This window comes from Peromyscus leucopus, chromosome 12 (genome assembly GCF_004664715.2).
Source record: "Peromyscus leucopus breed LL Stock chromosome 12, UCI_PerLeu_2.1, whole genome shotgun sequence".
NCBI lineage: Eukaryota > Metazoa > Chordata > Mammalia > Rodentia > Cricetidae > Peromyscus > Peromyscus leucopus.
In genome coordinates this window covers 78186723-78214006 of record NC_051073.1, presented here as the reverse complement: position 1 = coordinate 78214006, position 27284 = coordinate 78186723, and the positions used below count along the sequence as shown (strand labels likewise).

Genomic DNA, 27284 nt, shown 5'->3' with positions numbered 1-27284 from the left:
TGTGTGTGTGTGTGTGTGTGTGTGTGTGTGTGTGTGTGTGTGTGAGCATGGATGAGAGATTATTTACGGGATCATGTGTGTTGTGTGAGCATGGGTGAGGGATTATTTACGGGATCGTGTGTGTGTGTGTGTGTGTGTGTGTGTGTGTGTGTGTGTGTTTGTGTGTGTGTGTGTGTGTGTGTGTGTGTGCGTGCGCGCGCGCGCGCGAGCATGGATGAGGGACTGTTTACGGGGATCGTGTGTGTGTGTGTGTGTGTGTGTGTGTGTGTGTGTGTGTGTGTGTGTGTGTGAGCATGGGTGAGGGACTGTTTACGGGATCATGGGCATTTTACCTGTGGTTGGTCTACTGACAAAGTTTCCTTCCCTCCCCCAGTAGTTATAAACTGCATCAGTAAGAGGTGGAGCCTCATGAGTTCCTTCTCTCTTTTGTGACAAGATGTTGATGGGCCCGATCTTGTGCAGATAATCACAGCTGCAGTGAGTTCAAGGGTGTCATGGCTGTGTCAACACAGAAGGTGGCATTCCATCATACGTCATCTCATCCTTCGTCTCTTACCCTTCCTCTGTCGTCTCTGTGTGAGTTCTCTGAACCTCGGAGGGCCTGAGATGCCCTGTTTAGGGCTGAGCATTCAACAGTCACTGCTCTCATCACTTGGCCCAGTTATGAGGAGCCTCTGCAGTCACTGCTGACCACTGCATAACGAAGCTTCTCTGACGAAAGCTGACAGCAGCGCTGGCCTGTATACTGGTCTACATTCGTTAGTAGAAGGCAAGGTGATAGGCTCATCGTGTCCAGTTAGCAAGACAGTAGCTGCGGCTTGTCCACTAGGGCCTGCGATTTCCCCAGCCACAGGCGTTTAACCAGATGGATGGTCCAGACGTGAGTTTCCTCCTGTGGAGCAAACCTCAGTTCTGTAGAAAGCAGTTGTTTAGGAGCTGGAGAGATGGCTCAGGGGTTAAGAGTGCTGACTGCTCTTCCAGAGATCCCGAGTTCAATTCTCAGCAACCACATGGAGGCTCACGACCATCTGTAATGAGATCTGGTGCCCTCTTCTGGCATGCAAGCATGTGTGCAGATAGAGCACTCTACAAAAAAATAAAAATAAAGAAAGCAGTTGTCTACACAAGCATGCTATGGGCACAGCCTGTCTGGCAGCGTCCCCATCTGAGAGGACAGCTCTCCCCAGCAGCCTATAGCAGCACTTTCCAGCACTGTGAGAGCTAGCTGAAGAACCTTCCATCTCAGTTCCAGTTAGATTTCTTTATGTCGTGGGACTAGGTCATTTTTTTTTTCCTTTTGGGGGCCTGCCACCCAGCTCCCAAATAAATCACACACGGAGGCTTATACTTTCTTATGAATGCCCAGACTTAGCTTGTTTTAGTTTCTAGCCAGCTTCCCTTAACTTCAAATTATCCCAACTACCTTTTGCCTCTGGGATTTTCCCATTCTCTTACTTCTGTAAATCTTACTCTTACTCTGTGGTTTGCTGTGTAGCTGGGTGGCTGTCTCCTGGGTCCTCCTCCTCCTCCTCTGGCTGCTAACTCTCTCCTTTTCTTCCAGATTTCTCCTATATATCCTCTTTGCCCGCCAGCCCAACCTATCCTTTCTCCTGCCTTGCTATTGGCCAGTTCTTTATTAGACCATCAGGTGTTTTACACACGCACAGTAACACAGCTTTACAGAGTTAAACAAATGCAACATAAACAAAAGTAACACACCTTAAAATACTCTACATTTCCCCCTTTTTATCTAAATAAAAATAAGAGTTTTAACTTAAACATAGTAATACTATATACAATAACAGTCACCTAGACAGTCACCCAAAGTTTCTCTGCAATGTTGGGGCATCCATCTTCAGCATATAGGCCTAGAATATTTGGCAGACTCTTCTATAAAGTAGGAATTTTGGACTGTCCTGCCTTGTTTTGGCAAAGTTCAACAGTCTTTTTCCTGTGTGTTTTGCATGTCCATTCTGCACAGAATATTGTCAGCAGTAAAAGGCACGAGCAGTTTCTTTGCCCAGTGGCTAATCTTGCCACAATAAAAGCAAACTCCATAAGGAATTTCTTCAATGCCCATCATCTTCTCTGAAGTAAATTGATACTACCAGGAGCAGATGTGTCTCATTGTCATGAAAAGCCCTAAGTTAACAAAATATTTCAACTGCCATATTCTGTAGGTCTTTGAAAGGTTTGAAGACCATCTATCTAAAATATGTCTCTATATGATCTGGAAAGCATACCTAACATATTTGCAATTTTGATTGTAATAAATGACTAACTACTGACCTATGTTTCTTGGTTGTCCTATATAGTTTATAATAGCTTTCAAAAACTAGAATTCTGGGGCTGGGGAGATGGATCAGTGGTCAAGAGCACTGAGTGCTCTTCCAAAGTACCTAGGTTCAAGTCCCAGCACCCACATGGCAGCTCACAACTATCTGTAACTCCAGTTCTAGGAGATCCAATACCCTCATACAGACATACGTGCAGGCAAAACACCAATGCAAATGAAATAAAAATAAATATTAAAAAAAAAAACCAAAATTCTACCTTACATTTTTAAAGTAACTGCATAGGTACAATACCTTCAACAAGAATAGAAACATATATACAATATGTTGTAACAAAATAACCTTAAATTTGTATCAATATGCAAAAATCCTTTAAGCAAGAATAGAAACATATATACAGTGTAACAAAAATAACTTTAAATTTATATCAATATACTATATTCTCCTAAATTATAATATCCATAATCCACCAAATAACCAAAAGCCTCCCACATCCCCCAACTCTTGGGAACGTGGGTATAGTTTTCAACATACTTCTTCCTGCTGTCTGTGGATGAAGTATCTTTAAGGTCCTAGACAGCAAATTTAAGATAATGGCCAAGTCCTGGGAAGACCAGCAGTAACCTTTGCTGATAGATATCACCTGTCAAGTTTCAGGAGGTCTCACCTGATCAAACCTGACCCATATTAACCCTGAAGGAATGCAGCCTCTCATCTCCTGTGGAAACAAAGCTCCAAAGCATTTTTGATTTCCACTTGACAAATATATTTTTGGCTTCTTTTTTAAAGTTAAGGCATTCCTAAAATATATAGATTGGTTCAATTTAGTAGTCCAGTTCACAATCCCATGAGTCCTAGCAGCTGTCTTTTGCTCATTACCATTCAAAAAATTCAAAATCAACACAGTAACAAACAGAATCTAGACTCCCTGTGTATTTCCCATCTCTATGTGGCTTATTCTTTTTTTATATTACTTCTATCTTTTTGTCTGACCATGAATTGCATTCAACCTTCCTAGAACTCTAGAATGCTGATGCTTGTGCTGTGGCAGGCGTTTTTAACTTAGTTTTTTGTTTCTACTTAATGTACTAGCTGTTCCTGCTCACTGCCCAGCAGAAACTGCCCGGCCAAAACTCTTAAAGGAGCCATATACTGTTTCTCTTTCTTTCTTTCTTTCTTTCTTTCTTTCTTTCTTTCTTTCTTTCTTCCTTCCTTCCTTCCTTCCTTCCTTCCTTCCTTCCTTCCTTCCTTCCTTCCTTCCTTCCTTCCTTTCTTTCTTTCTTTTTTTTTTATAACTCAGATTTCTTAAGCCCTGCATGGCCCCACATTGGGCACCAAAATGTTACTTTTTTTTTCTCTCTTTTTTTCTTTTGGCGGCCCACCACCCAGCTCCCAAGTATTCTTAATTATGAATGACCAGCCTTAGCTTGTCTTAGTTTCTAGCCAGCTTTCATTAACTTATCCCATCTACCTTTTGCCTCTGGGGTTTTCCCATTCTCTTACTTCTGTATCTTACTCTTACTCCGTGACTTGCTGTGTCTGTAGCTGGGTGACTGGCCCCTGGAGGAGTCCTCCTTCTCTGCCTGCTCAATCCTTGATCCCTCTCTCCAGTTTTCTCCTTCTATTTATCCTCTCTGCCCGCCAGCCCCACCTACCCTTTCTCCTGCCTTGCTATTGGCCAGTTCTTTATCAGACCATCAGATGTTTTACACAGCACAGTAACACAGCTTCACAGAGTTAAACAAATGCAACATAAACAAAAGCAACACACCTTAAAATAATATTCCACAACAGAGACACATATGTTTTCAGCAATAGGGTCTTACCATCTGTCATAATTTGAATAAGATTGGCCATCAGAGGCTCATATAATTGAATATTTAGTCACCAGGGAGTAAAACTCTTTGAAAAGATTAGAAGGAGTAGGAGGTGTGGCTTTGTTGGAGGAAGTGTGTCGTGGGGGTGGCTTTGAGGTTTCAAAAGCCCACACCAGTCCCAGTCTCTCTCTCTGCCTATGATCAGGATATTGATACTTCTTTAGCACCATGTCTGCCTGCATCCACTGTACTTCCCACCATGATGATAATAGACCAAACCTCTGAAATAGTAATCGAGCCCCCAGTTAAAAGCTTTCTTTTTTAAGAGTTGTTTGGTCATGGTGGCTCTTTGCAGCAGTAGGAGCATGACTGAGACACCAGATAGTTCTGGTCCGTAACCAACCCCAGTGGCAACCCAGGGGCTCCCCTGACCAAAAGCATGTGGAGATGGCTCACCCCTGGAACTGAGATCGTCACTTAATAACTTACGGTTTCTGGGAGCATCTTTATCCACCCATTTAGGGTACTTTTCGTTTCATTTACTTGTTTATTTTGTGTGGAAGTTGTGGCATGCTCATGCTGTGGCATGTATGGGGAGTGGGGCACGTGTCTGGAGGCTACCTTAAGGGGAGCTGGTTCTCCACGACTGGGTCCTAGGAATTGAAGTTGTGTTATCACTTGGCAGCAAGGGCCCTTACTATGTTGAGCCATCTCTATTTTTAAAATTTGCTTCATCAGATATCAGGTCTCCTTGTGGCTTTTTCATATATCTGTAGTTTGGGTGACCCTCTGAAGTGCAATTCTAATTAGTCTTATTAATAATAGCCCGGAGTCAGATATTAGGGTGAAGGCTGAAAGATCAGAGAAGCAGAGCAGCAGCCACTAGAGACTTCTTACCTCTACAAATCCTCAGACTGAATGGGGGGCCAAGAGCCTGCCTCCACCTCCCTAGTGCTGGAATTAAAAATCTGCACCACCACTGCCCAGCTCTGTTTCTCTTTTAGACTAGTTCAATCTCATATAGCCCAGGGTGGCCTCGAACTCCTGATCTTCCTGCTTCCTCCCCCAAGTGCTGGGATTAAAGGTGTGAGCCACCACTGCTTGGCCTCTATGGTTAACTAGTGGTTAACTCCACCCTCTGATCTCCAGGTAAGCTTTATTTGTCAGAACACAAACAAAATATCACACAACAACCCTCCCCCTCTTCCTTCCTCCTTTCTCCTCCCCAGCTTCCTGCCCCTACTCCCTGCTTAACCCTTTCTACCCCAGCATTCCCCTTCCACTTTCTACTGCCCTCCTCCTCTTAAAGCCTTTTCTTCTCTCCGCTGGGACCTCTTTCTCATCTCCTGATGTTTACATATACTCACTCCCACATAAATGCACAAATGCACATATATAAAAGTTAGAAGCTAGGGTCTCTGCATGAGAGAATATGTTGTGTTCGTCTTTCTGAGCCTTGGTTACTTCACTTAATGTAATGTTTTCTAACTCCATTTTCCCAATATTATTTTTCTTTACAGATGAATAAAATTTCTTTGTGTAGCTGGGTGGTGGTGGTGTACTACCCCGGTCTACAGAGCGAGTTCTAGGATAGCCAGGGCTACACAGAGAAAACCTGGTTTGAACAATTTTTTAAAAAATATTCTTTGTGTATATATACTGCATTTTTGTTAACCATTCATCAGTTGATGGATGTCTAGGCTGATTTCATTCCCTATCTTTTGTTAATAGAGCAGCAATAAACATGGATGAGCAAGCATCTTTGTGGTAAGATGTAGAATCCACATTTTAGTTTGGTTTTTCTTCAAGTTTTCCCATGAAGCGCACTCTCAGGAAACTTGGGCCAATTATCATAGGATTGTAGGCTAAAACTTGGTCAACTGAATGCTGGGGACAATGAAGAAGGTTTCAGTCCAGTCCACACAGCATTCAGTGAACTGAAAACCTGTTGAGAGTGAGCGCGTGGCTGACTGAGTTACTCCTCGCCCAGCTACTGATTTTGTATGCTAATATTCTATCTTGACACTTTGCCCAAAGGTGTTTATGGTCTTAAGAGTTTTCTGGTAGAGTGTTTAGTGCCTTTTATGTATAGATCATATCACCTGTACGTGACTTTTTCTTTCCCATCTATATTCCACTTATTTCCTTTTCTTATTCTGTTGCTGTAGCTAAGACTTCAAGTACTATATTGAACAGGAATGGAGAAAGTAGTTGTCTTTATTTTGTTCTTGATTAAGTTTTTTCTCCATTATAACATGACGTTGGCTATTAGTATTTATATTAATATTATATTTATTATGTTGAAGTATGCTCCTTCCATCCATAATGTCTTCATTATTATCATTAAGGGATTTTTGGATTTTATCAAAGCTCTTTTTTGGGGCTGGAGAGATGGCTCAGAGGTTAAGAGCACTGACTCCTCTTCCAGAGGTCCTGAGTTCAATTCCCAGCACCCACATGGTGGCTCACAACCATCTGTAATGAGATCTGGTGCCCTCTTCTGTGTACGTAATAAGTAAATAAATAAATATATATATAAAAAAAAACAAAAACCTCTTTTTTTAATCTTATCAAAGGCCATCTATTGAGGTGATTATAATGATCATTTATATATTTATATATATATAATATATGTGTGTGTGTGTGTGTGTTGTTGGTGTTGCTGTTTTTGTTTTCGTTTTTTGAGATAGGATTTCTCTGTGTAGTTTTGGTACCTGTCCTGGATCTTGCTCTGTAGACCAGGCTGGCCTCCAACTCACAGAGATCTGCCTGGCTCTGCCTCCCAAGTGCTGGGATTAAAGGCATATACCACTGCCACCCGGCTTCGTTTTTATATATATTTTAAAGATTTATTTATGTATTATGTATATATGTTATGAATATATGTATTATGTATATGTGTTCTACCTGCACATATGCCTGCAGGCCATAAGAGGGCACCAGATCTCATTATAGATGGTTGTGAGCCACCATGTGGTTGCTGGGAATTGAACTCAGGACCTCTGGGAGAGCAGCCAGTGCTCTTAACCTCTGAGCCATCTCTCCAACCCCATTTATATATTTTTAATATGTATATTTTACTTTATGTGTGTGTGTGTGTGTGTGTGTGTGTGTGTGTGTGTGTGTGTGTGTGTTGCCTGAATGTATGGATGTCCATCATGTGCATACCTGGTGCTTAGGAAGCCAGAAGAGGGTGTCATATCTTCTGGAATTGTAGTTACAGACAGCTGTAAGCTGTCATGTGGATTCTGGGACTTGAACCCAGGTCCTCTGGAAGAGCAACAAATGCTCTAAACTCCCTATCTCTCTATCCCCTGTTTTTTGTTTCTTGAAACAGAGTCTCTCTATGTAACCCTAACTGTCCTAGAATTTGCTCTGTAGACCAGGCTGACCTCAAACTCACAGAGATCCACCTGCCTCTGCCTCCTGAGTGCTAGGATTAAAGGTATGTGCCACTGTACCTGGCCAAGTGATCATTTTGATGTGTTCTTGAATTTTTTTCCAAGTGTTTTATTGAGAATTTTTAATCTGTGTTTATCTGGCAAATTGGTCTGCAGTTTTCTGTTGCTACATCGTTATCTCGCTTGGCATCACATTTATTCTGACTTTGTAAAATGAATTTGAAAGCATCCTTCCATTACTATTATGGGATAATTTGAGGATTGATGTTAATATTTCTTGATAATGGTCAGGTAGAATTCTGTAGTGAATCCTTTTAAGCCTCGACCTTTTTTTAGTTTGGAGTTTTGTTTTTTTTCTTTTAAATTACTGTTTCAGCCTTGTTATTTGTTATAGGTATGTGTAAATTATTACCTTTTCTTGGTTTAACCTTGGTCCTAAATGTGGCGAAATATGTGTTTAATGTTTGCCCTTTACGATTTTTTGAATTTGATTGCTATCTGATGTACTATCTCCCTTTTAATCTCTGTGTTTGCTGATTCAGGTGATTTCTGGGTCTTCTCTCTCTTTCTTTAGTTAGTTTGGCTCAGGGCTTGCTGATTTTGTTTACCTTTTCAAAGAACTGGCTCGTTTTATTGATTCTTTGTGGTGATTTTTTTTTGTTGTTTCCATTTCATTAATTTTGCCCTGACCTTGATTATTTCTTTCTGTCTGCTCCTTTTGGGTTTGGCTTGTTCTTATTTTTCTCAGGCCCTGAGATACACCATTAAGTTATTTGTTTGAGGGGCTGGAGAGGTGGCTCAGCGGTTAAGAGCACTGGCTGTTCTTCCAGAGGTCCTGAGTTCAATTTCCAGCAACCACATGGTGGCTCACAACCATCTGTAGCAAGAACTGGCGCCCTCTTCTGGCCTGCAGGCATGCATGCAGACAGAACACTGTATACATAATAAATAAAATCTTTTTAAAAAAAGTTATTTGTTTGAGAGCTCTCTGATTTTTTTTCTTGTGTAGGCGATTGCAGCTATGAAATGCTTTCTAGAACTTCTTTCCTTGTTATCTCACATGTTATATTTTTATTTTCATTCAATTCTAGGACTTTTTTAGTTTCCTTCTTGATTTCTTCAGTGACCTTTTTATCACCCAGGACTGTTCAATCTCCCTGAGTCTGAATTTTCTGTATTTTCTCTTGTTGATTTCTAACTTTTTTCCTTGTGGTCTGTTAGGACATAAGAAGTAATTACAATTTCCTGTGTTGCTGACACTTGCTTTGTTTCCTAATATGATATATTTTAGAGAAAGCTCCAGGGGCTGCCGAGGAGAACGTGTACTTTGCAGTGTTTGGACGGAATGTTCTGTAGATGTCTATTAAGTCCATTTGATTTTTATTCTGATATTTCTCTGTTCTTTTTTGGTTGGGATGAGCTATGTACTAGAGAGCAGGTGGAGTCACCCAGTATTACTATCTTAGATTAATTCATTACCATATATTTAGTAGTATTTCTTGTATAAAATTAGGTTCACTCCTGTTCAGTGAGTATATGTTTAAAATTGTAATGCCCTCTATTTTTTTTTTTTTCCTATTGAGACAGGGTTTCCCTGTTGTAGCCCTGGCTGTCCTGGAACTCACTGTGTAGACCAGGCTGGCCTTGAACTCACAGAGATCTACCTGCCTCTGCTTCCTCAGTGCTGGAATTAAAGGCTTGTGTCACCACCAACCGGCTCCAATAATGTTTGAAATAAGTCTAAACATACTTCTGCCATTTTGTTATATATTAATCTAAAGCCATGACCTCAGAATCAACAGTAATAAAAATCAAGTTCTCTATCAGCCCTGAAAACACTGAAGATTCCTTATATACTGTAGTATTAAATGTTCGGACAAGACTTAATTTTTTATATAAAAATAAATAAGTATATTCATCTTATTAGCATGTAATCTTGGTTTTATCTTTAATAGGTGTCTGTATATCCAAGAATTGTTTTAGAATAAATTTATGACTTACTATCAGTAAACCCACTGGCTGTATAAAATTTTCTCAGGTTGATGAGTCTAAGTGAAAGAAATCTGGCTTTAAAGATGCTTCTTCTGCTTCCGTTACCACAGTGAAGTGCTTGCTGGATGCTAACTAGAACAGAGAGGCTACTTAGCACACAGTTTGGGGGAATGAAAGTCCCCGAGTGGCCAGCCCCAGTGGTGGCCTCTGGTAAAGAGCCAGAGGAGATGGCATCGTAATGTATGTGTGCGTAAGAGGGAATGGGCCCTTCATAGACAGGGATCCAGAGGGCTGCTCCAGGACCTGGTTCTCTCTTGCAGTTCACGCCCAAAACCTGGAGACTAGTTCTGAGGCAGGGCTCCCTCGGCAGTGGGTGTGAATTGTTATAAATAGGTACCTCCCTGTAAAGGTTCTCACACTGCATTGGGACTGAGCTTTAGCACATGTGTCCTTGAGAGCGAACCCATCAGATCAGCTGCCCTGGCTCCCATGACTATGTTCCTGCTGCTTTTTAGAGGTTAACCATGATGTAGTCATCAGTGGCTCGAGTGATGCTCATCTTCCCCAGGTGTTCAGTCCTTGTTGATTTAAGTGCTTCCTTTTGCTCTGATCTCGTCTCTCATATTTCTTAGACTTTATTGCCCCGAATGTCTCTGCTTCTCTGATGGTTTATTTCAGTATTTTTTCTTTCTGATTTTACATTGAATTTCTGTTCATCAGTCATAATATTCCCTGTTTTTTCCTGGTTTGTACCAAATTTAAAAACAAAACAAAACAAAAGTGGTTGGGCAGTGGCGGCGCACACCTTTAACCCCAGCACTCAGGAGGCAGGGACAAGCAGATCTCTGTGAGTTCAAGGCCAGCCTAGTCTACAGAGTGAGTTCCAAGACAGGCTCCAAAGCTACCCAGAGAAATCTGTCTCAAAAAACCAGGAAAACCAAAAACCAAAACCCAAAACAAAAACTAATGCCTGGAGAAATGACTTAGTAGTTAAGATCACATTTTGTCACAGAGAACCCAGGTTCAATTCTCCTTACCTACATGGTGGCTCAGAACCATCCATAACTCCAGTTTCAGGAATTTGGCACGCCCCCCCCCATCTGACCGCTACAGATACCAGACATGCATATGGTACGTAGACATACCTGCAGGCAAACATCCCTAAACATAAAAAAAAAATACAAATACACACACACACCACACCACACACACACACACACACACACACACACAATCTATTGTCCATACCCAGATTTTCTCAAATATCTCCAAAGTCAGATGTCCCCCAAATAGCCTTCCTGGCTCTCCCTTTGATTTTTATTTATTCATTTTATCATTTGTATGCATATGCGTAATATGGGGGGTGTCACGGCATGTGTGTGGGGGTTGGAGTATAACTTTATAGAGTTCTCTTCTGCCACCATGTGGGTTCTGGGGCTCAACTCAGGTTTCCAGGAAGTACCTTTATCCACTGAGCCATCCTCCTGATCCTAGCCTTTCTTTTCTAAGCCCCCACCCCATTCCCTGTTTTTCGAGACAAGGTATCTCTGTAGCCCTATCTGTCTAGCCTGGAACTCTGAGTAGACCAGACTGATTTCAGACTCACAGAGACCCACCTGCTTCTGCCTCCTACAGATGGGATTAAAGGGGTGCACCCTCGTGCCCAGCCTGGCCCTCTCTGTTTTGATCCTGTATCTAATTTAATATCTGAGGCTCACGGCACATTGGGTTGTGAGATATCTCTCTCTCTCTCCCTCCCTCCCTCCCTCCCTCCCTCCCTCCCTCCCTCTCTCTCTCTCTCTCTCTCTCTCTCTCTCTCTCTCTCTCTCTCTCCCCCCCTCCCTCCCTCCCCCCCTCCCCCCCTCTCTTTCTCTGGATTGGGGGTTGAGACGGTTTCTCTGTGTATCCCTGGCTGGCCTGGAACTCACTTTGTAAACCAGGCCTTGGACTCAGAGACCTGCCTGTCTCTACCTCCTGAGAGCTGCCCGCCTGGTTTTGATATGTCTACAGTCTACTTTAATATCAAAGAATCACTGCCTTTTGTTTCTGTAGTTTCTCTTGACCTTAGCCATTTTCACATGCCTAAGCTAATTTTCTTGTGCAGTCCCGTGTCTGGAGATGTCTGTTTCTCATGGCCAGATTCATGTTTGGACATTGTCAGCATGGGTTCATGCAGATTATGCCATGACATCTTATCGCATATCATCAGGAGATAAGCAATGCTTCTATCATTTGGGGAAGGTGGTGACAGCTAGGTGTCTTCATTGTAAAGGTACACTTTCCTTTGTGACTAGTAACCACAAAAGAGTAACCCTGGAAAACTATTTCCCAGCGACTTTTTACCAGATTGGATCTTTTTCAGACCTGATTTGGGATGTATCCCCTCCACCCCAGTTTGCTTTCTGTTACTGTGATAAAACACCAGGACCAGAAGCAACTGGGAGAGTTTGTTGGGCATAGTTGTCCTGATCACAGAGTGTCATTGAGTGAATTCAGGGCAGGAACTCAAGCAGAGGCAGGAACTTGAGACCATGGGGGAACACTGCTTACTGGCTTATCCTCCATGGCTCGCTCAGCTTGCTTTTTTATGTGACCTGGACCACCTGCACAAGCATGGTACCACCACCGGTGGACTGGACCTTCAATCATCAATCAAGAAAATGCCCAGGCCAACCTGATGGAGGCATTTTGTCAATGAGGTTCCCTTTTCATGGATGACTCTAGCTTGTGTAAAAGTTGACCTAGAATTAGCAGCACAGTAGAGTCATAGAGAGGGAGCCTCTCCATGAGGGTGACCCTGGGGCCTCTAGACAAAGGCTGCTGTGATTTGCCCAGGGGACACTGTTATCACTCACTGTGTGGGCCAAGGGCCTTTGGCACTTGTAACATTTATAGGAAAGGTCATCCATTTCCAAATGGCCAGGTTGTCTCTCCTGTAAATTTTTAAAATAATTTATCGTGCTCCGACATCTTGAAGAGCAGGCAGAACCCAGTGTGCTGCATCGTTTCCTGATCTTTCGCCCTCCCACTCACAGTGGGAGAGACAAGGTACAGCCTCACACCACGCAGAAGCCGCCTGTGCATGGGCCGGGTACAAGGGCCGAGGCCTCCACTGGGGCGGCCAGGGGCCAGGAGAGATAGGATAATACAATTATTCTCAATTAGATTAATAAAGAATAATTAGGTGTCATAAATCAAGTAATCATAGGATATTGTCATAGGAAAAATATGTAGGTAGAATTAATTAGTTTTCAAATAAAGCGTTTATTTTAATTGCCTGAAATGATGGAGCCCTTAATTGTTGATGCATCATTTTGGCCTGAGCTTTTCGGCTGTTGTAACAGCGTGACGTGACGGGTTTGTTCCCTGCATTTCTGGGGAGACAATAGAGGAGACCTTGATTTCATCACCTCACAATGAGCCTTCTGCTGTGAGGTTCTGGAAACTCCCACCATGCCGCAGGCAGGCGGCAAGTGTGGGCTGAGCTTAGGCTGGCAATGCCCAGGGTCATGTGTGTGAGAACTCTTATACATGTATGTGCATGAGTGTGCATGTGAGCACAAGTGTACACATGTGTTTTGGTGTGTACTTGAGGGTCTGTATGCCCTTGTGTGCGGAATGCATCTGAAGGGGGTGCATCTGTGTGGTCGGTGTGTATGTATGCATGTATAAGTGTGAGCATCTGTGTGTCTGTGTATATGCACATGGCTACAGTATGTGTGGTATCTGGATTACACCCCGTGCCTGCCGGAAGTGGCCTCCTACAGGGGGATAGCCTGTCAGACCTCACTGTGTGGACCCGTGTGGCGGATGCCCCTATCCTGGCCTTGGGGCTTCCTCTTGGGTGAACATGCTGTAAGAGGTTAAGTTCTTGGCAGTGGTGGGTGGGGCTAGCGCCTGTGGACCTGGATCTGGTGAGAACACAGTTGGGCTTTGGAGGGCCCACAGCTGCCCTCTGAACCTGTACTTTGGGCCACCTGATTGAGGCAGTTCTTCCAGCATGTGATCTTTCCAGGGTCACGTGTCTGAACAGTGAGAGGTCATGTCTTCTCTGCAGAAGTCACCTCACATTTGCGAAGAGTTAGCTTTTAGCAGATGATGAGTTTTGTATAGCTAAAGCTCCTTCCCTAACCCCCCCCCCCCCAAAAAAAAGAAGGGATTTGGCAGTTTATACGTGCATTCCCGGTGACCTTGTTTTCTTTGAAAGCCCTTGAGGGAGTCAGGGTCCAAGGGTAGAGTTAGGGCTTGACCTGGCGGGACCTACATCAGGTCAGTAGGACTAGATTCCTGTCTGATCTCATGCCACTGTCATGGGTAAGACCTCACTGGCCTTCCCTGGCACGGCCCTGATCCTACCCCGTCCTCCTAGACTGCCCTCCGTAGGGCCCGGGTCTCCTGGGAGCCTGGCTCTGACTGCTGACTGCCTTCCACTGTGGTATGGATCAGAGCCCATACCTGCATCTCCTGTAACAGAGGAAAGGGTGAGGGCATAGGATAGTGTAGAGGTGTGGAACTGGGCCATGCTGGAGAAGATGTCCTTGATGGGGAACAACAGGAGAGGCTGCCTATCACAGAAGCCTTTGCCTCCCTGGCCTCTGGACTGCTCATAGCTGTGTGTGGCCTCAGCCTGTAGGCTCTCCTCCCACATTCCGCACCAGCCCTAAAGCCCAGTCTCCACTCTGGAAGAATCCCGCCTGGCTCTTTTGCTCCATTCTTTTCTTTGCCGTGTTCTTTTGAGGGCAGCAGCTACCACCCAGGTTGGGCAGAGCTGCGCCTCCCTGCTGTGCGGGCTGCCTGTAAGGAGAGTAGGATGTGCCCTTGCCCGGTGGAAAGACTCCTGAAACGACCTGCGGTAGCTCCCCTGCCGTCTGCCTCTGACCTTCTCTCCTGTGCCTTCATCCCAGCTCGTGGCTCTGGGGCCACCCCTGCCTGTGAAGAGCAGCCAGCTGAGGGACGGGGCTGGTGTGAGGGGTGGACTGCAGACAACGTTGAATGTGTGGTCTAGGGCACTGGAATTTTCTCCTCTGCAAGGCAGACCCTAGCAGGTCTTAAATACAAGTCCTGTGTTTTGTGGAGTGGTCTGTCTGCTGGGCCAGCAGTTCTGTGGATGCGGCCAGATGACTTGGTCCTGCCCCTTCCCATGTACCTTTCCTGGCTGCTCCGCCTCTTGGTGGCACATGCCTTGAGAGCATTTCAGCCCCATTCCCAGAAATGTGGGGCACCTCACCCAATCATTTCCCGCCTCAGTTTCTCAAAAGTAAAAAGTATGCTAGTCTCGCCGGGCGGTGGTGGCGCATGCCTTTAATCCCAGCACTCGGGAGGCAGAGCCAGGCGGATCTCTGTGAGTTCAAGGCCAGCCTGGGCTACCAAGTGAGTTCCAGGAAAAGGCACAAAGCTACACAGAGAAACCCTGTCTCGAAAAACCAAAAAAAAAAAAAAAAAAAAAAAAAAAAAAAAATGCTAGTCTCAGCGTGGTTATAATTAGAAGTTTTGACCTGGCGATGATGGTGCACACTTTTATTCCCAGCACTTGGGAGGCAGAGGCAGGCGGATCTCTGAATTCAAGGCCAGCTTGGTCTATAGAGAGAGTTCCAGGACGGCCAGGACTACACAGAGAAACCCTGTCTTGAAAAACAAACAAACAAACAAGCAACAAAAATACTTAGAAGTTTTGGCAGTTGAGGCCGGGATCCAGCAGGGCTGTTTGTACTCTCAGGACCCACACAGCTCTCATCTGTAAACACGTCTGCTGAGCAGGCGCTGGCACTGGGCACAGGGCAGGGGTGGCACAGCCCAGACTCCCCAAGCTGGCATGGGGCAGGGATGGTGTCCGTCATCCAGGTGTGCCATTACTCTACGTTAGGGAGGAAAGACAAGGGACTCCAGAGTGGAGGGCTCCCAAGGGAGTCACCCGCCTGCTGGGAGGGTCAGCCCAGTGCGTGTCAGGATGAGTGCTGTGGGTATGCAGGGTCACTGTGGGAGGGGCAGTCCCGAATACTGCCCCGGGGAGCACCATAGCGGGAGGGACGTGGACTCTTGTGAGAGAAAGAGATTGGGCCTAACTGAAAAGTGTGACAAGCCGGGGTTTGTAGCAGGGGGCAGGTGGAAGTGTAACAAGTCTTTCTCTGTCCTGCCAGCTCCCAAATAATGGCATGCGGACTTCTTATTAATTATGAAAGCTTGGCCTATAGCTTAGGCTTGTTCTCAACCAGCTCTTACAACTTAGATGAGTTCATTTCTATTAATCTGCATTCTGCCCTGTGGCTCATGGCTGTCACCTCTCCTCCTGCACATCCTGTGTACTCTGCCTCTCCTGGAGTCCTCTCTGTCCCCCAAAGTCCTGCCTATCCTCTCCTGCCTAGCTATTGGCCACTCAGCTCTTTATTACACCAATTACAGCAATACATCTTCACACAGTGCATGGAAAAAAGTGAGAGGATGTATCGGGAGTCTGGGGATCCAGACTGAAGGCAGGCCAGGGTAAGCAGTAAAGGCTGAGGGGACCTGATCATTCTGAAAGCGTGCAGATAATGGGTATGGGGTGATATTAAATTGACTTAGAGTTTTTGCCAAAAGTGTTCACATGGACCTGCCAGAAGGTCCAGGAACCTGAATCAAATTTGGCTAAGCAAAGGCTCCTTTTCTGTGGTGCTGGAATGGAACCCGGGGCCTTGAGCTTGGTAGCAAGTGCTCTATTGTAGAGGCAGCAAGACCTCCATACGGGGTTCCCAGATCGTGCTTGCCAAGGAGGGACGACAGACTTGGATCTTTGTAGCACCAGAGCTGACAGATAAGATGGGGACGTGGGGACGGGAAGCCTGGAGGTGCCCACCAGGAACGGTGACAGGCTGGCAGTTGGGGTAAGGATGGGCTGCGCTTCCGGCAGCCCGGTGGTCCATGAAGAGCTGGCTGTTCTGCAGCCACAGAACCTGTCTGCATGATGGCGAGCAGCATCCTTTTCCCAGAAGGGGCAGAAGTTGGGTACTGAGTCCACAGCTTTCTAGATGCTCTCTCCAGCTGCCTTCTGGAGAATGTAGAGCTCTCTGCCACTCACGTGTTCTCCCTTGCACCCCAGGTCTGCATCCACCACATGGCAGGCCCGTTCCCACCACCGCCTGGTCCCAGATTTGTCCTCCGAGGCACACAGTCACCTGTGAACACGCTGCATTTCTGCCCAGCCTCCCAAGCCCTGGGGAACCCACTCCTTTTCTCGGGGTGAGTAACAGCTGCCCCACCCCAAGCCCAGGGTGATGTCCAGCACTGGGCTTCACAGAGCGTGGTACTTATCTAAGGTGCTGGCAGAAGACACTGCTTGCCACCCTCTCAGAACCTCCTGAGACACTGTCCATTCTGGAACTCCTTGGAGAAGCAGAGAGTCATGCCTCTGTCTCACACCGCTGAGTTCTGACTAATGCCCCACCTGCAGGCCCTCTGGCCCCCTTTGCTGACCTTCAGTTTGGGGTCTGTCGCCTTCCACTGGCTGTGTGTGGTGTTGGCCTGGAGCAACATGTTCAAGATGTCTACTGACGGCAGCCCCTATCCCGCCTGTGCTTGACTCCAACAGGTCGCAGAGTGGCCTGGTGCACATCTGGAGCCTGCAGACCAGAAGGATAGTCGCCACTCTAAATGGCCACAGGGGCCAGGGTGTGACCTGGCTGAAGACACTGCCCCAGGGGCACCAGCTCCTCAGGTGGGTCACAGCAGCACAAGGGAGCACCAGGTCCCAGGGGACTTATGCTGGGGACTCTGACAGACCCCTGTGACTACCTTCAGCCAGAACTGAGGGCTTTAGGAGCATCTTGCCAGCTTGGCTGTGGCTTGTGAAGAGTGTGGGACCAGCTCTAGCCTTTGGGAAGTAGACAGGTCTGGGAGGTGCCGTCTGAGGTAGCCGATACCAGCCCCAGAGGCAGCTGATAGAAAGGCTCTGGGTTGTGGCTTAGAAGTGGGCAGAGGTGATCGCACCATGTGCTAAAAAAAAAGTCAGGGACGAATAAAGCAGGGCCCAGGCTCAAAAGAGCTGAAAGTTCAGCCCTCAGGAGTCCCTGCTCACCCAGGGCCCGGACACTTGGGTGGCTTGAAAGGCATGACGGGTAGCCTGGGGCTGGCACTTACATAATCAGCCTGTCTCCCAGCCAGGGTGGTGGTGCTGCAGCCCCTCCTGCAGCCCCCCTGAGGTCGGGAGGCCTGGGGGGGGGGCTGCAGGTGTGGATGGCCAGGTGCATTTGCACTGTGCTGGAGACCACGGCCCACCAAGGCTGCCCGGCCTCAGCTGTGTTTGGGCCCACGTTTCTCCGAGAGGCCCTGCAAGGGTTGTGTGCTTTCATGTCTCCCAGGCTGGAGGACCCCCAGCCCTGGCTGCACCTGGGCCACAAGAGCTGCCCCGGCTAGCGTTTCTTTACCTTCCTCATCATGAAACCACTTATTTACAGGCTCATGAGGAGTACGCAGACCCTTATAGCACCTGAGTAACCACTGCCCCGTCAAGGACGCAGCACCGCCCACCGTGCCGTGGGCAGCAGCCCAGGACTGCTAGACTGTCTTGCTGAATGTCTGGAAAAAGAGCAGATTTTTTTTTTTAATGAGTTTTTTCCTAACTTTAAGTTAGGGAAACAAAAGACTACCGGGTACTTAATTCATACCTGTGGTCCCAGTGCTCAGGAAGCCAGACAGGATTGCTGAGTTTCAGGCCAGTTTGGGATACCACTGGCTTCTGCCCATTTTTCTACTGGACTGACTGCATTTTTCTTATTGATATGTGAAGTCCTATTTATATTTTACATAACATCATTATTCTATCGCAGATTATCTCTGCAACAGGGTGACATATATTTGTACTCTCCTAGGGGTGTCTTCATGGTAATGGAGTCACAGTGGTAAGGCCTTCCCCATGTGGTCGGGCTCCTGAGTCTTGTGAAGGAGCCTATGCTAAGACATGGGCAATCTTAGCCTACCTCCAGAGCTCACTGTTGCTTCTTTTAGATTCCCAGTTCCTCTGTTGATGTGGGATGCAGGCAAAGCCCGCCATCCCATCATCCTTTCTGTTCTTCCCCTCCATATTCAGCCCTGTTGACAGCAGTGTCCAAGGTCAGGGACAGGAAGGAAATGCTCACAGCTGCGTGTGGGCTCTGGGATCGGTTCCCCGGTCCTTGTTTCCCACGATCCCGGTACTTTTCAGGTGCTCTGCAGAATGCCCCCAGGGTCAGGGTAAGACAGGCCCTGGGTTTGGGGAGGAAGCCCAGTGTGGTGACTGCCGACCTTGTGGTGCTGGAGGTGCGTGAGTCTTGTGTCTCCGTGGCAGGTGAGACCGGCCTCAGTCACCCAAGTGTCTGCGGGCCCATGTCAGCATCCAAGAAGTTGACCTTCCCTAATCTGAAGATCTGAAAGCTTGCTTCTTGTTGGTCTTTGAGGCAGGGTCTCACTATGTATTTCTGGCTAACCTGGAATGTTGTAGACCAGGCTGGACCCGAACTCCCAGAGATTCACCTGTCTGTGCCTCTTGAGTTCTGGGATTAAAAACATGCACCACCACTGCCTACATAAAAATCTGAAAGTTTTAGCATCAAAAAGTTTCAGATTTCAGAGCGTTTCATATTTCCTGTTTTCACAATAGGGAGGCTTACCTGGTGACATTTACACAAATATTCCAAACTCTGAAAATACCTGAGCACTTGCAGTCCCACATATTTTAGAAAAGAGGTCCTCATGTGGGCCTGATGGCCCTTAACAAAACAAATGAAATAAAAAGATGCTGTTGGCAGTGAGGCCTTTAGAAAATGGGGAAGCAGGGGACTTTTATCCCAGGACTTGGGAGGCAGAGGCCCAAGGATCTCTGTGAGCTTCAGGACAGCCAGGAACTCTATAGAGACCCTGTCTCAAAATACAAAAAAAAAAAAAAAAAAAAGAAAGGAAGGAAGGAAGGAAGAAAAAGAAGGAGGAGGAGGAGAAAAGAAAAAAGGCCCTCCACCTGTAGTATTTCCTAGGTTCTTGAGAATCAGGTCATAGAAGGGGGCGGGGTGTCCAAGGACATGCAGGCCTGCTAAAGCCAGTCCAGGCCCTAGAAAATTCTGGGGACACGTCGAGCCTGTGCTCATACCTGGTTTTTCCCACTAGTGGCTTCTGCCTGCAGTAGTCCTGTCTGTGTTCTCGTCGGACTCTGTTTCCCTCTTCCTCCTCACTCCGGTTGGTAGAACGCTGCTGTGATCAGAACTGAGGAGCCCATGAGGAAGAGCGCTCCCTGGCTCGCTGCCAAGAGCATCTTTTGTTTCTTTTGTTTTGTTGATGCTCCCTCACTTCCCACACTGCAAGACACTTGAACCCCATCCTGGTCTTCCCTGACTCCAGCCCCAGAATCCACGTCTCCAGAAATCTGACTGTGGTGATTAGAAAACTGATGAGTTTGAGCCCCGGGCTGTCCATGGGTGGCACATGGGGACGGAAACTTGAACCTACATTGCCCATACTGTCACATCCACCTGTGTTCTGCTGTGTGTCCGTCCTATCTGCATGTGTCTGGCCACACACATGTTCACACTGACCTCTAGGCTCTGACGTGACCCACAGTTTTATGTGCTCACCAGCTGTGCCGCAGCTCTTTGGAAAGGAACCACATCCCTACATCCACTACTGGTGCCAATATTGGCTCTGCCAGAGAGGGCAGAGCCAGTGCCTGTAAGGGTCCAGGCCTGCTCAGGCCCACTGTTTTACAGTTAGGAATCTAGCCATACAGTCTCAGTCAGCACCTCTCCACGTGCCTCAGCTCAGCTTCCGTGTGTGCTTCCTGAACCAGTGTCCTGTCATCTACACAGTCAGAGCAGTCCCTCACCGGCTCCTGGCTCTTGCTCAGCTGGCTGGGGCTGTTTTCATTGTACACAATGACAGTCACACTGTCTGTGGATCTGTGGGTTTGGCACAGCACTGCCATGTGTCCGGTTCCCCAAGGCCACATGAAGCAGCCTGTCATCCCACAAAGCCTAGAGCCGCCCACTGTGGTCCGCTTTCTCATGGCTCTCCATCCCTGTGCCCATTCCTTTTCTAGAAACCGCAGGGCTGTAGTTACACACTGCAGATCCTTCGGATCTGGCCTCTTTCACTTAGCAGACCGTGGCCCAGCTTCCTCCCAGCTGTTGCGTGTGTCAGCAGTCGGCGCCGTCCCTTGCTGAGTGGCACTCTGTGGCACAGTGTCCTTGGCTGTTCCTTTGTTGCCGAGCAGCTGGATTGTTTCCAGCTCGGGTGGTGATGCCTCGAGCTGCTCTCTACATGCTTGCCTGGCACTTTGAATGTAGGTCTCAGATACACTTTGGAAGAGACCCGAGGGAGATTTCTGAGTCCTTACAGGCAGTTTACAGAGAAGGAAGGGGTGCAAGGCATACTTGAGTGGCATTGAGCGGCAGGAGGCTGGCCATAGGTGCATGCCTCAGTGTCCACATTCTTAGTCTACTGAATGTCCTGGCCTCAGTGCCTTAGATGCCAACTCAGCTGTGAACACTGAGGGAGAAACCCTCCTATCCGAGGCTGCTAGCCTGGGTGGTACAAAGCTTACTTGGCCGTCTTCTGGAAACGTGGCCTCCTTCAGCACTGAAGGGCCAGAGACCAGATAGATGCCAGTCCAGTGGGTACATGATGCTTACAGTGTCTCACAGATCTCCTCCTCCCCTTGCTTCGTCAGCCAGGGCCGGGACCTGCGACTGTGCCTGTGGGACTTGGCAGAGGGCAGGAACACCATCATGGACGCAGTTCAGTTGGACAGCGTGGGCTTCTGCAAGAGCTCAGTCCTGGCCCGGGGACAGCTATGCTGGATGCTTGCTGTGCCTGGGAAGGGCAGCGATGAGGTAAGGACCGGCCCTCTGAAGCTCCCTTCCATGCACTGATGACACTGGGTTTGTCCTAACCAGACACACTTGCCCTCCCCCGGTAAGGAGGGCCCAGTGCTAGCACAGGACTCTCTGCAACTTACCTGCTCCACCGCCGCCGCCGCAGCTCCAGCAGCCTCGGGCTGATGCACAGCCTGTGAGCTCTGACCCTTCCAGGGCAATGGTGAGAATCGAGAAGGGTTCCGGCAGACCTTGGTTCTCAGCATGATGCTTTTCCTGGAGGAGGGCCACTCAGGGCTGTGTCTAGGCCTGAGTGTTTGTGCACACACATGCACATAAGCACACATGTCTGCTCACATATTCATGTACATACACATTATATATATAGAGAGAGGAACCTCCAGAAATCGGGGGCCTTGGTGCTAGCCTGTTGGAAGAGGCAACAGAGACACGCGTCCAGGGACAGGGTGAAGAGAACTGAGGCTGCAGGGGACTTCACAAGGGGGTGGAGCTGCATCCCAGGGAGAGAAGGTTCTGGAGGCTGCAGGAGGAGGGAGTGGCCACCAGCTTGGGGAAGGGAGGACAAAGCCTGAATTTCAAAGCCAGAATGGGACGAGTCTGGAGGTAAGAAGAGGTGCAGAGGAACTCCGGGGCATCCAAGCCTTCTGTGAACCAAACTGTTCCACACACTGGCAAAAAGAAAGTGAACAGGGGGAACACACACACACACACACACACACACACACACACACACAACATCTGAAAACCGCAGCCCGGCAGCAGTGAGGCGAGAGCCCCGGGAGCCCCGGAGACGGAGATGGACCCGGGCGGCAGCGCTAGAACCCTCTGCTTTCTGTAAGGAACTAACCCTGTCTCAGGGCTTCTCCCTGTGGAGTCGCCATCACCCTGTATGCAGAGCTGTGGGCAGAGGGCATGGCCAGTGGTGAGCAGCCAAAACACCAGGGCTGTGCTTCAGCGCAGACACTCAGGGCAGGGAAACTGCACTCCACACGTGTGCCTTCTGGGAAGGCTGGTGCAGATACAAAATCTGCACAGTCCACAGACCGTGACAGGGACTGTCCCTACGTGAGCGAGAGCTCAAGGAGACCCCGTTGTGGCAGCAGGGAGAGGCTGGATCTAAGGGGCTCAGGTAGGAGCCATGGTGAGCCCCGGGCTGTCTAGGAGCCCAGTCTGGATATGTACTGAGAGCATAGACAACCCAGCATCCGTCCTGTATCAGAGGGGCAGGATCCCAGGGTCAGACCCAGGGCAGCACCCTGCCTAGCCTGCTTCTCCAGGCCTCTGGGAGCCGAAGGAGCAGTGCCCAGCCACCCTGAGCATGGGGCCTCCTACAGACGCTCGAGCTTTCCATCTGGCACCCAACGCCAGCTTTTGTTTCCAGAAGGGAAAATGTTAGGTTTGGGCAAGTGTGGCCACCCAGACGGCCGTGAGGAGTGGGAGCGTGCTCCCAGGCATTGTTTGGGCCCAAGCCAGTTTAGGCAGATTCCAGGCAGACTGGAAAATAACCATTTGCCCAGGACGGGCTGGCAGCTTCTGAAAATACAGCATCCGGCTGTTGAGATGGCTCAGCAGGTAAAGGTGTCGCTGCCTGGCTGCAACCTGAGTCAGTTTCCAGAGCCTGCGCGGTGAGAGAAAGAACCGTGTCACAGAAGTTACACACACACACACACACACACACACACACACACACACACAGAGGAATACATAAGTGTAATAGAAACTTTTGAAAATACAAATGCCACCTGCACTGAGGACTAGGGCCAGGAAGCTGGTTAAAACTGCACAGAAACCTGTGACCTCCACAGAGGAAGACTGTTCTGATCAGCGGCCTGAGAGTATCTGAGCTCTCTTAACCCTTTGCGTGGCATCTTGTGGGTCTGTGGCTCTCGATGACCTGGTACTGCCTGGCCTGCTGTACAGGAGGAAGCAACTCCCCCACCCCTCACATTAATAAAACTTTTAACAGGTTTTTGGCAAACTGGCAAGAAAAGTGTATGTAGCTCCTAATTGGTGATTTAAATGCAATCATGAACAAATAAATGCCTGTTACTATCTCATTATTTATGAACTAGATCTGCTTGGAGACAAAATGACTTTTCTTGGGCAGGAGCCAGGCCTAACCCGGTGCACAGGCCTGATCTGCCAGCCCCGGCAGGAGCTGCCTCCTCGTGCTGCTGGCTGTGGAGGCCGTGGGCCTGAGGAGACAGGACTGTGGGCAGGAGCCCGCTCCCCTTCCCTGCCTTCCGGCCTGGGAGCCGCTCTAATGCGCACTTGCTGGCCCACCGCCTCCGCTCATCTCGGTTTCCCCGCAGCAGCCCTACCTCCCGGCCTGTGTTGTCCTCTGCCCCGGCTCCCTCCATACACGCCCCCTTCCGTATCTTGGGCACCCCTTCCCGTGATGGATTCTGCTTCCTCTGCCCTCGGGTGGCGTGTCTGCTGTGTAGTCTGACTAGTCCCCAGCCCCTCTGGGCACCGAGTACTGCCTCACGGTAACTCCCTGCCTCCCTGGAAGCGTATCTTCTGGGCACTGTCGTGCTTACTGGTCCCTGGAGCAGTGACAGCCATCCTGATGCCTTCTTGTCCTTCGACATTACCGGCGCCTAGGCCTCTCCCTTACCGCCTCCCACAGACAGCCAAGTGTTCTTCAGTCTGTCTCCTAAAGGCCTGAGCATGTTTCCTCCCACATGCAAAGGCAGGGTTACAAGACTTGCCTGCAGCAGATGAGACAGAGAGCCGTGGGCCATTCCTGGTGCTTAATTCGGCCACTAGAAGTCCACTCACTATGGGGACTCTGGTGAGATTACCCTGCCACAGAGCAAGCACCCTGGCCCCCATTATCGGAAGTGGGCACATCAGCCGGACTCCAACTGAAGGACCAGGCTGTATGCTTGGCATTCTGCATTGCCTGGAAGCAGCCCTGGACCCAGCCCCACAGGACTCGGGTGGCTGCCCACACTCTGGCCTCTCAGAAATTGTCCCAGCCTGGCCATACTGGTATATATGCTGTCCAGTTAATTCTCTCCATCCCTTTGGAGCTCTGATGCCTTGTGTGTAGACCAAGGCACGCTAAGCAGATTTGTGTTCATGCTCTTGCTAGTTGCCATGGAGAATTGCTCTTGCTGGTACCTAGAGACACTCCAGGATTCCAGAATCGGCTCAGCTCACATGACCCCAGAAGGTACACATAGGCACAACAGTGCAGTAGAACCCCAGGCAGATAAAAGGCATAGGAAACATCTGGTCTGTGCTGGGCTGCGGCATGTCATATGGGGCCCTTCTGTTCTGCTAAGCTCACAGGAGAGGTGTCACATCTCCCCAAATGAATAAGGGTACCAGGTTAGCACCGTAGATACAGGATGTCTGGGAACCCAATCCAGCCTGGTCCTTGTGGATGGTGCTGGTCAGCATACAAGCAGTCCACTTGGATTTGCATGCCCAATGGGAAGCTGGGCCATATGGGCCACGAGGGCCATCCCAACCCAGGCACAGAAGGGCTTGGCATCTAGGTAGTCTGGGTTGGTAAGTCAGGTACTTGGGTACAGGGAAACCAGGGTTCAGTGGACCTGGCTTTCGCTCTGGCAACTTGCTGACTTCCTAGGTAGATAGTTGAGGCCTTCTGAACAAGACTTTGCATCATTTTATGTGTGTGAGGTTGTTCAAAGAGAGCCCTTGCAAATCCTGACTGAGGCTAGCAAAGGAAGGAGGATGGCCGGAGTAAGCAGGACCAAGTAAGCCAGGCTGCTTTGCCCAAATGACAAACTGGGGCAAAGGCGTGCCGTGGCTGCTTGCTGGCGAAGGGCTGGTCATTCAGGAATGAGGTGAGCATTTGTTTTGCAAGGACCCCAGGAGCATCTAAGCCCTTTAGCCTGTGCAAACTAATTAGGAGGCTCTGCTCTCAGGTCCCTACAGGGAGAGGAGCAGACAGAAACTCGAAGCAGCCTTGGCTAATCGCCTTAAATGTCTCTTGTTTGCATAGCATAGACTCAGCTTGGCATCAGCCCAAATCAGCTTGTTTTCTCACTGTCAGGTTCAGATTCTGGAGATGCCATCCAAGACGTCAGTGTGCACCCTGAAGCCGGAGGCAGATGCCAAGCCAGGCATGCCCATGTGCCTGGGGCTGTGGCAGGTAAGACAGCGTGCGCCAGCCACACCCGACAGCCCTGAGTCATGCCCCACTCAGGGCTGGGTTTGTCATCAAATCTGTGGGCACTATCCTTTAGAGAACATGTACCTGCTGTCCTCCGTGGTCCAACATTGACTGGACATCGCTTCTCCCAGGCTGCTGCTGTTGCTTGGAAGAAACCCTAACAGAAACACTGCAGGAAAACCAGATTCCAGTACCCACCCTCCACAGGCCCTGACTGGCTTGCCCCACAGATGCCCAGATGTGGCTGTGAGGAGGGGATAATTGGGCCAGCTGTGGTCCTTGGCTCTGCTGAGGCTGTGGGGGAAGCTGACTGATGTCAGCACCATGCCTGGACCTTGCAGTGTTGGGCGTTCACTTTTGCTACTTCCCTACCTTATAGAGGTCCCAGGAACATTAGCAGATGAAGGGAAGTCTAACCTGTAACTGTTTCCTTTGTGGTTGATAGTTGTTTCTGTTGGAGGGTCGGGCCATCTCCTGGGGCTGCTGTGACAACTAGGACCCAGGCAGTCATCACAGCCTGAGGTCTGGAGGCCCTACACACATAAACAGGCCCTACACACCTTTTCAAGGTGAAGCCTTCCTCTGGCCACATCCAGGTCAGCCTCTTTCCCTCCTGGGTCACTTCTATTTACTATGTCATCTGCAAAGAATTCTGGAAGCCTCCGAGTCTTACCCGGTACAGACACTGCAGTAGGCGGGTCACAGGGCAGCGCCCATGTGGGGAGGGGACGCAACCCTTTTGGCCATCTTCTGACTTCTCATTGGTGATTTCTGCATCGTGGCTTGCTGCCTCCTTGAGCTCTTCTGTGAGTGAGGTGAGATGGGCTTGTTCAGTTTGGAATCCCATATGACCCACAAGAAGCATGGGAGGGCATCTCTGTGCCTGCCCCAGGGATTCTGTCTGCATGGAAGGCAGAAAGGTGTCTGGCCTGCTTTCAATTGGCTCTCCTTGCAACTTCCTTTTTTATTTTTATCTTATATGTATGAGTGTTTTGGCTACATGAATGTGTGTGCACCACTTGTGTGCCTGGTGTCTGTGGAAGTCAAAAGAGAGCTTCAGATCCCCTGGAACTGGAGTTACAGACTGTTGCAAGCTGCCATGTAGATGCTGGGAATCAAACCCGAGTACTCTGCAAGAGCAGCCAGTGCTCTTGACCACTCCGGCATCCCTGCAGCCCCTTGCAGTTCCACTGAGGGCTGCGTTAGATTTGAAGTCTTGAGTAAGCCAACCCTAGTCGCAGCCTTTGCTGTGCAGCTTCCCGGAGAAAAGCCTTCGGGGCTGACAGAGCTCCTGGGCCCACAAGTCTGTAGCCTGACTCAGGCAGAGCCTAGTTCTTGGCCTCAGTGTGTCCAGATGGGGTTTCTCAAGAGTTTCTGGGTTTTCCTGGGAAAATAAATGTATCTTCATTTTGCCTCCCAACCTTACTCACGCTGAAGTATCCAAGGAGATGACCATGATACATACAGGCCCTGGCACAGGCGCCCATAGCTGCACCGATCCTATTCTGCACACTGGAAAACATGGGTCATTGCCCGATCATGTAAAAATTCCATCAGAAAAAAGATGTGTAGAAAGGGGTGTACAAACTTGTTAAGGTAATTAATAGAGTTGACAGAAGGACAAATCATGGTCTTGTTGGTGATACAGATCCAATGTAAAGCCTATAGCTGCAAAAAGCCTCTGGTTATAGGAATGCTCTGTGTCCTCCTAAATCCAGAAATCCTAGGATATGAACTCACTGATCTGAGTGTGGCAAAGTGTCCTGACCCGATGTATTTTCTGAAACACTCAGGTCCATCTT

General features: G+C 48.5%; 1 protein-coding gene across 1 annotated transcript in view; it reads left to right on the top strand.

The window, feature by feature from the left end:
* The window catches only part of Gnb1l (G protein subunit beta 1 like), a 73920-nt gene that overhangs the window by 31054 nt on the left and 15582 nt on the right, over positions 1 to 27284 (top strand). The window contains exons 3-6 of the mRNA XM_028854178.2: positions 16580 to 16719; positions 17069 to 17194; positions 21170 to 21332; positions 25363 to 25461. Of these exons, the coding sequence (XP_028710011.1) occupies positions 16595 to 16719; positions 17069 to 17194; positions 21170 to 21332; positions 25363 to 25461 (513 nt within the window). The 5' untranslated portion in view covers positions 16580 to 16594. The remainder of the gene's footprint in view (positions 1 to 16579; positions 16720 to 17068; positions 17195 to 21169; positions 21333 to 25362; positions 25462 to 27284) is intronic.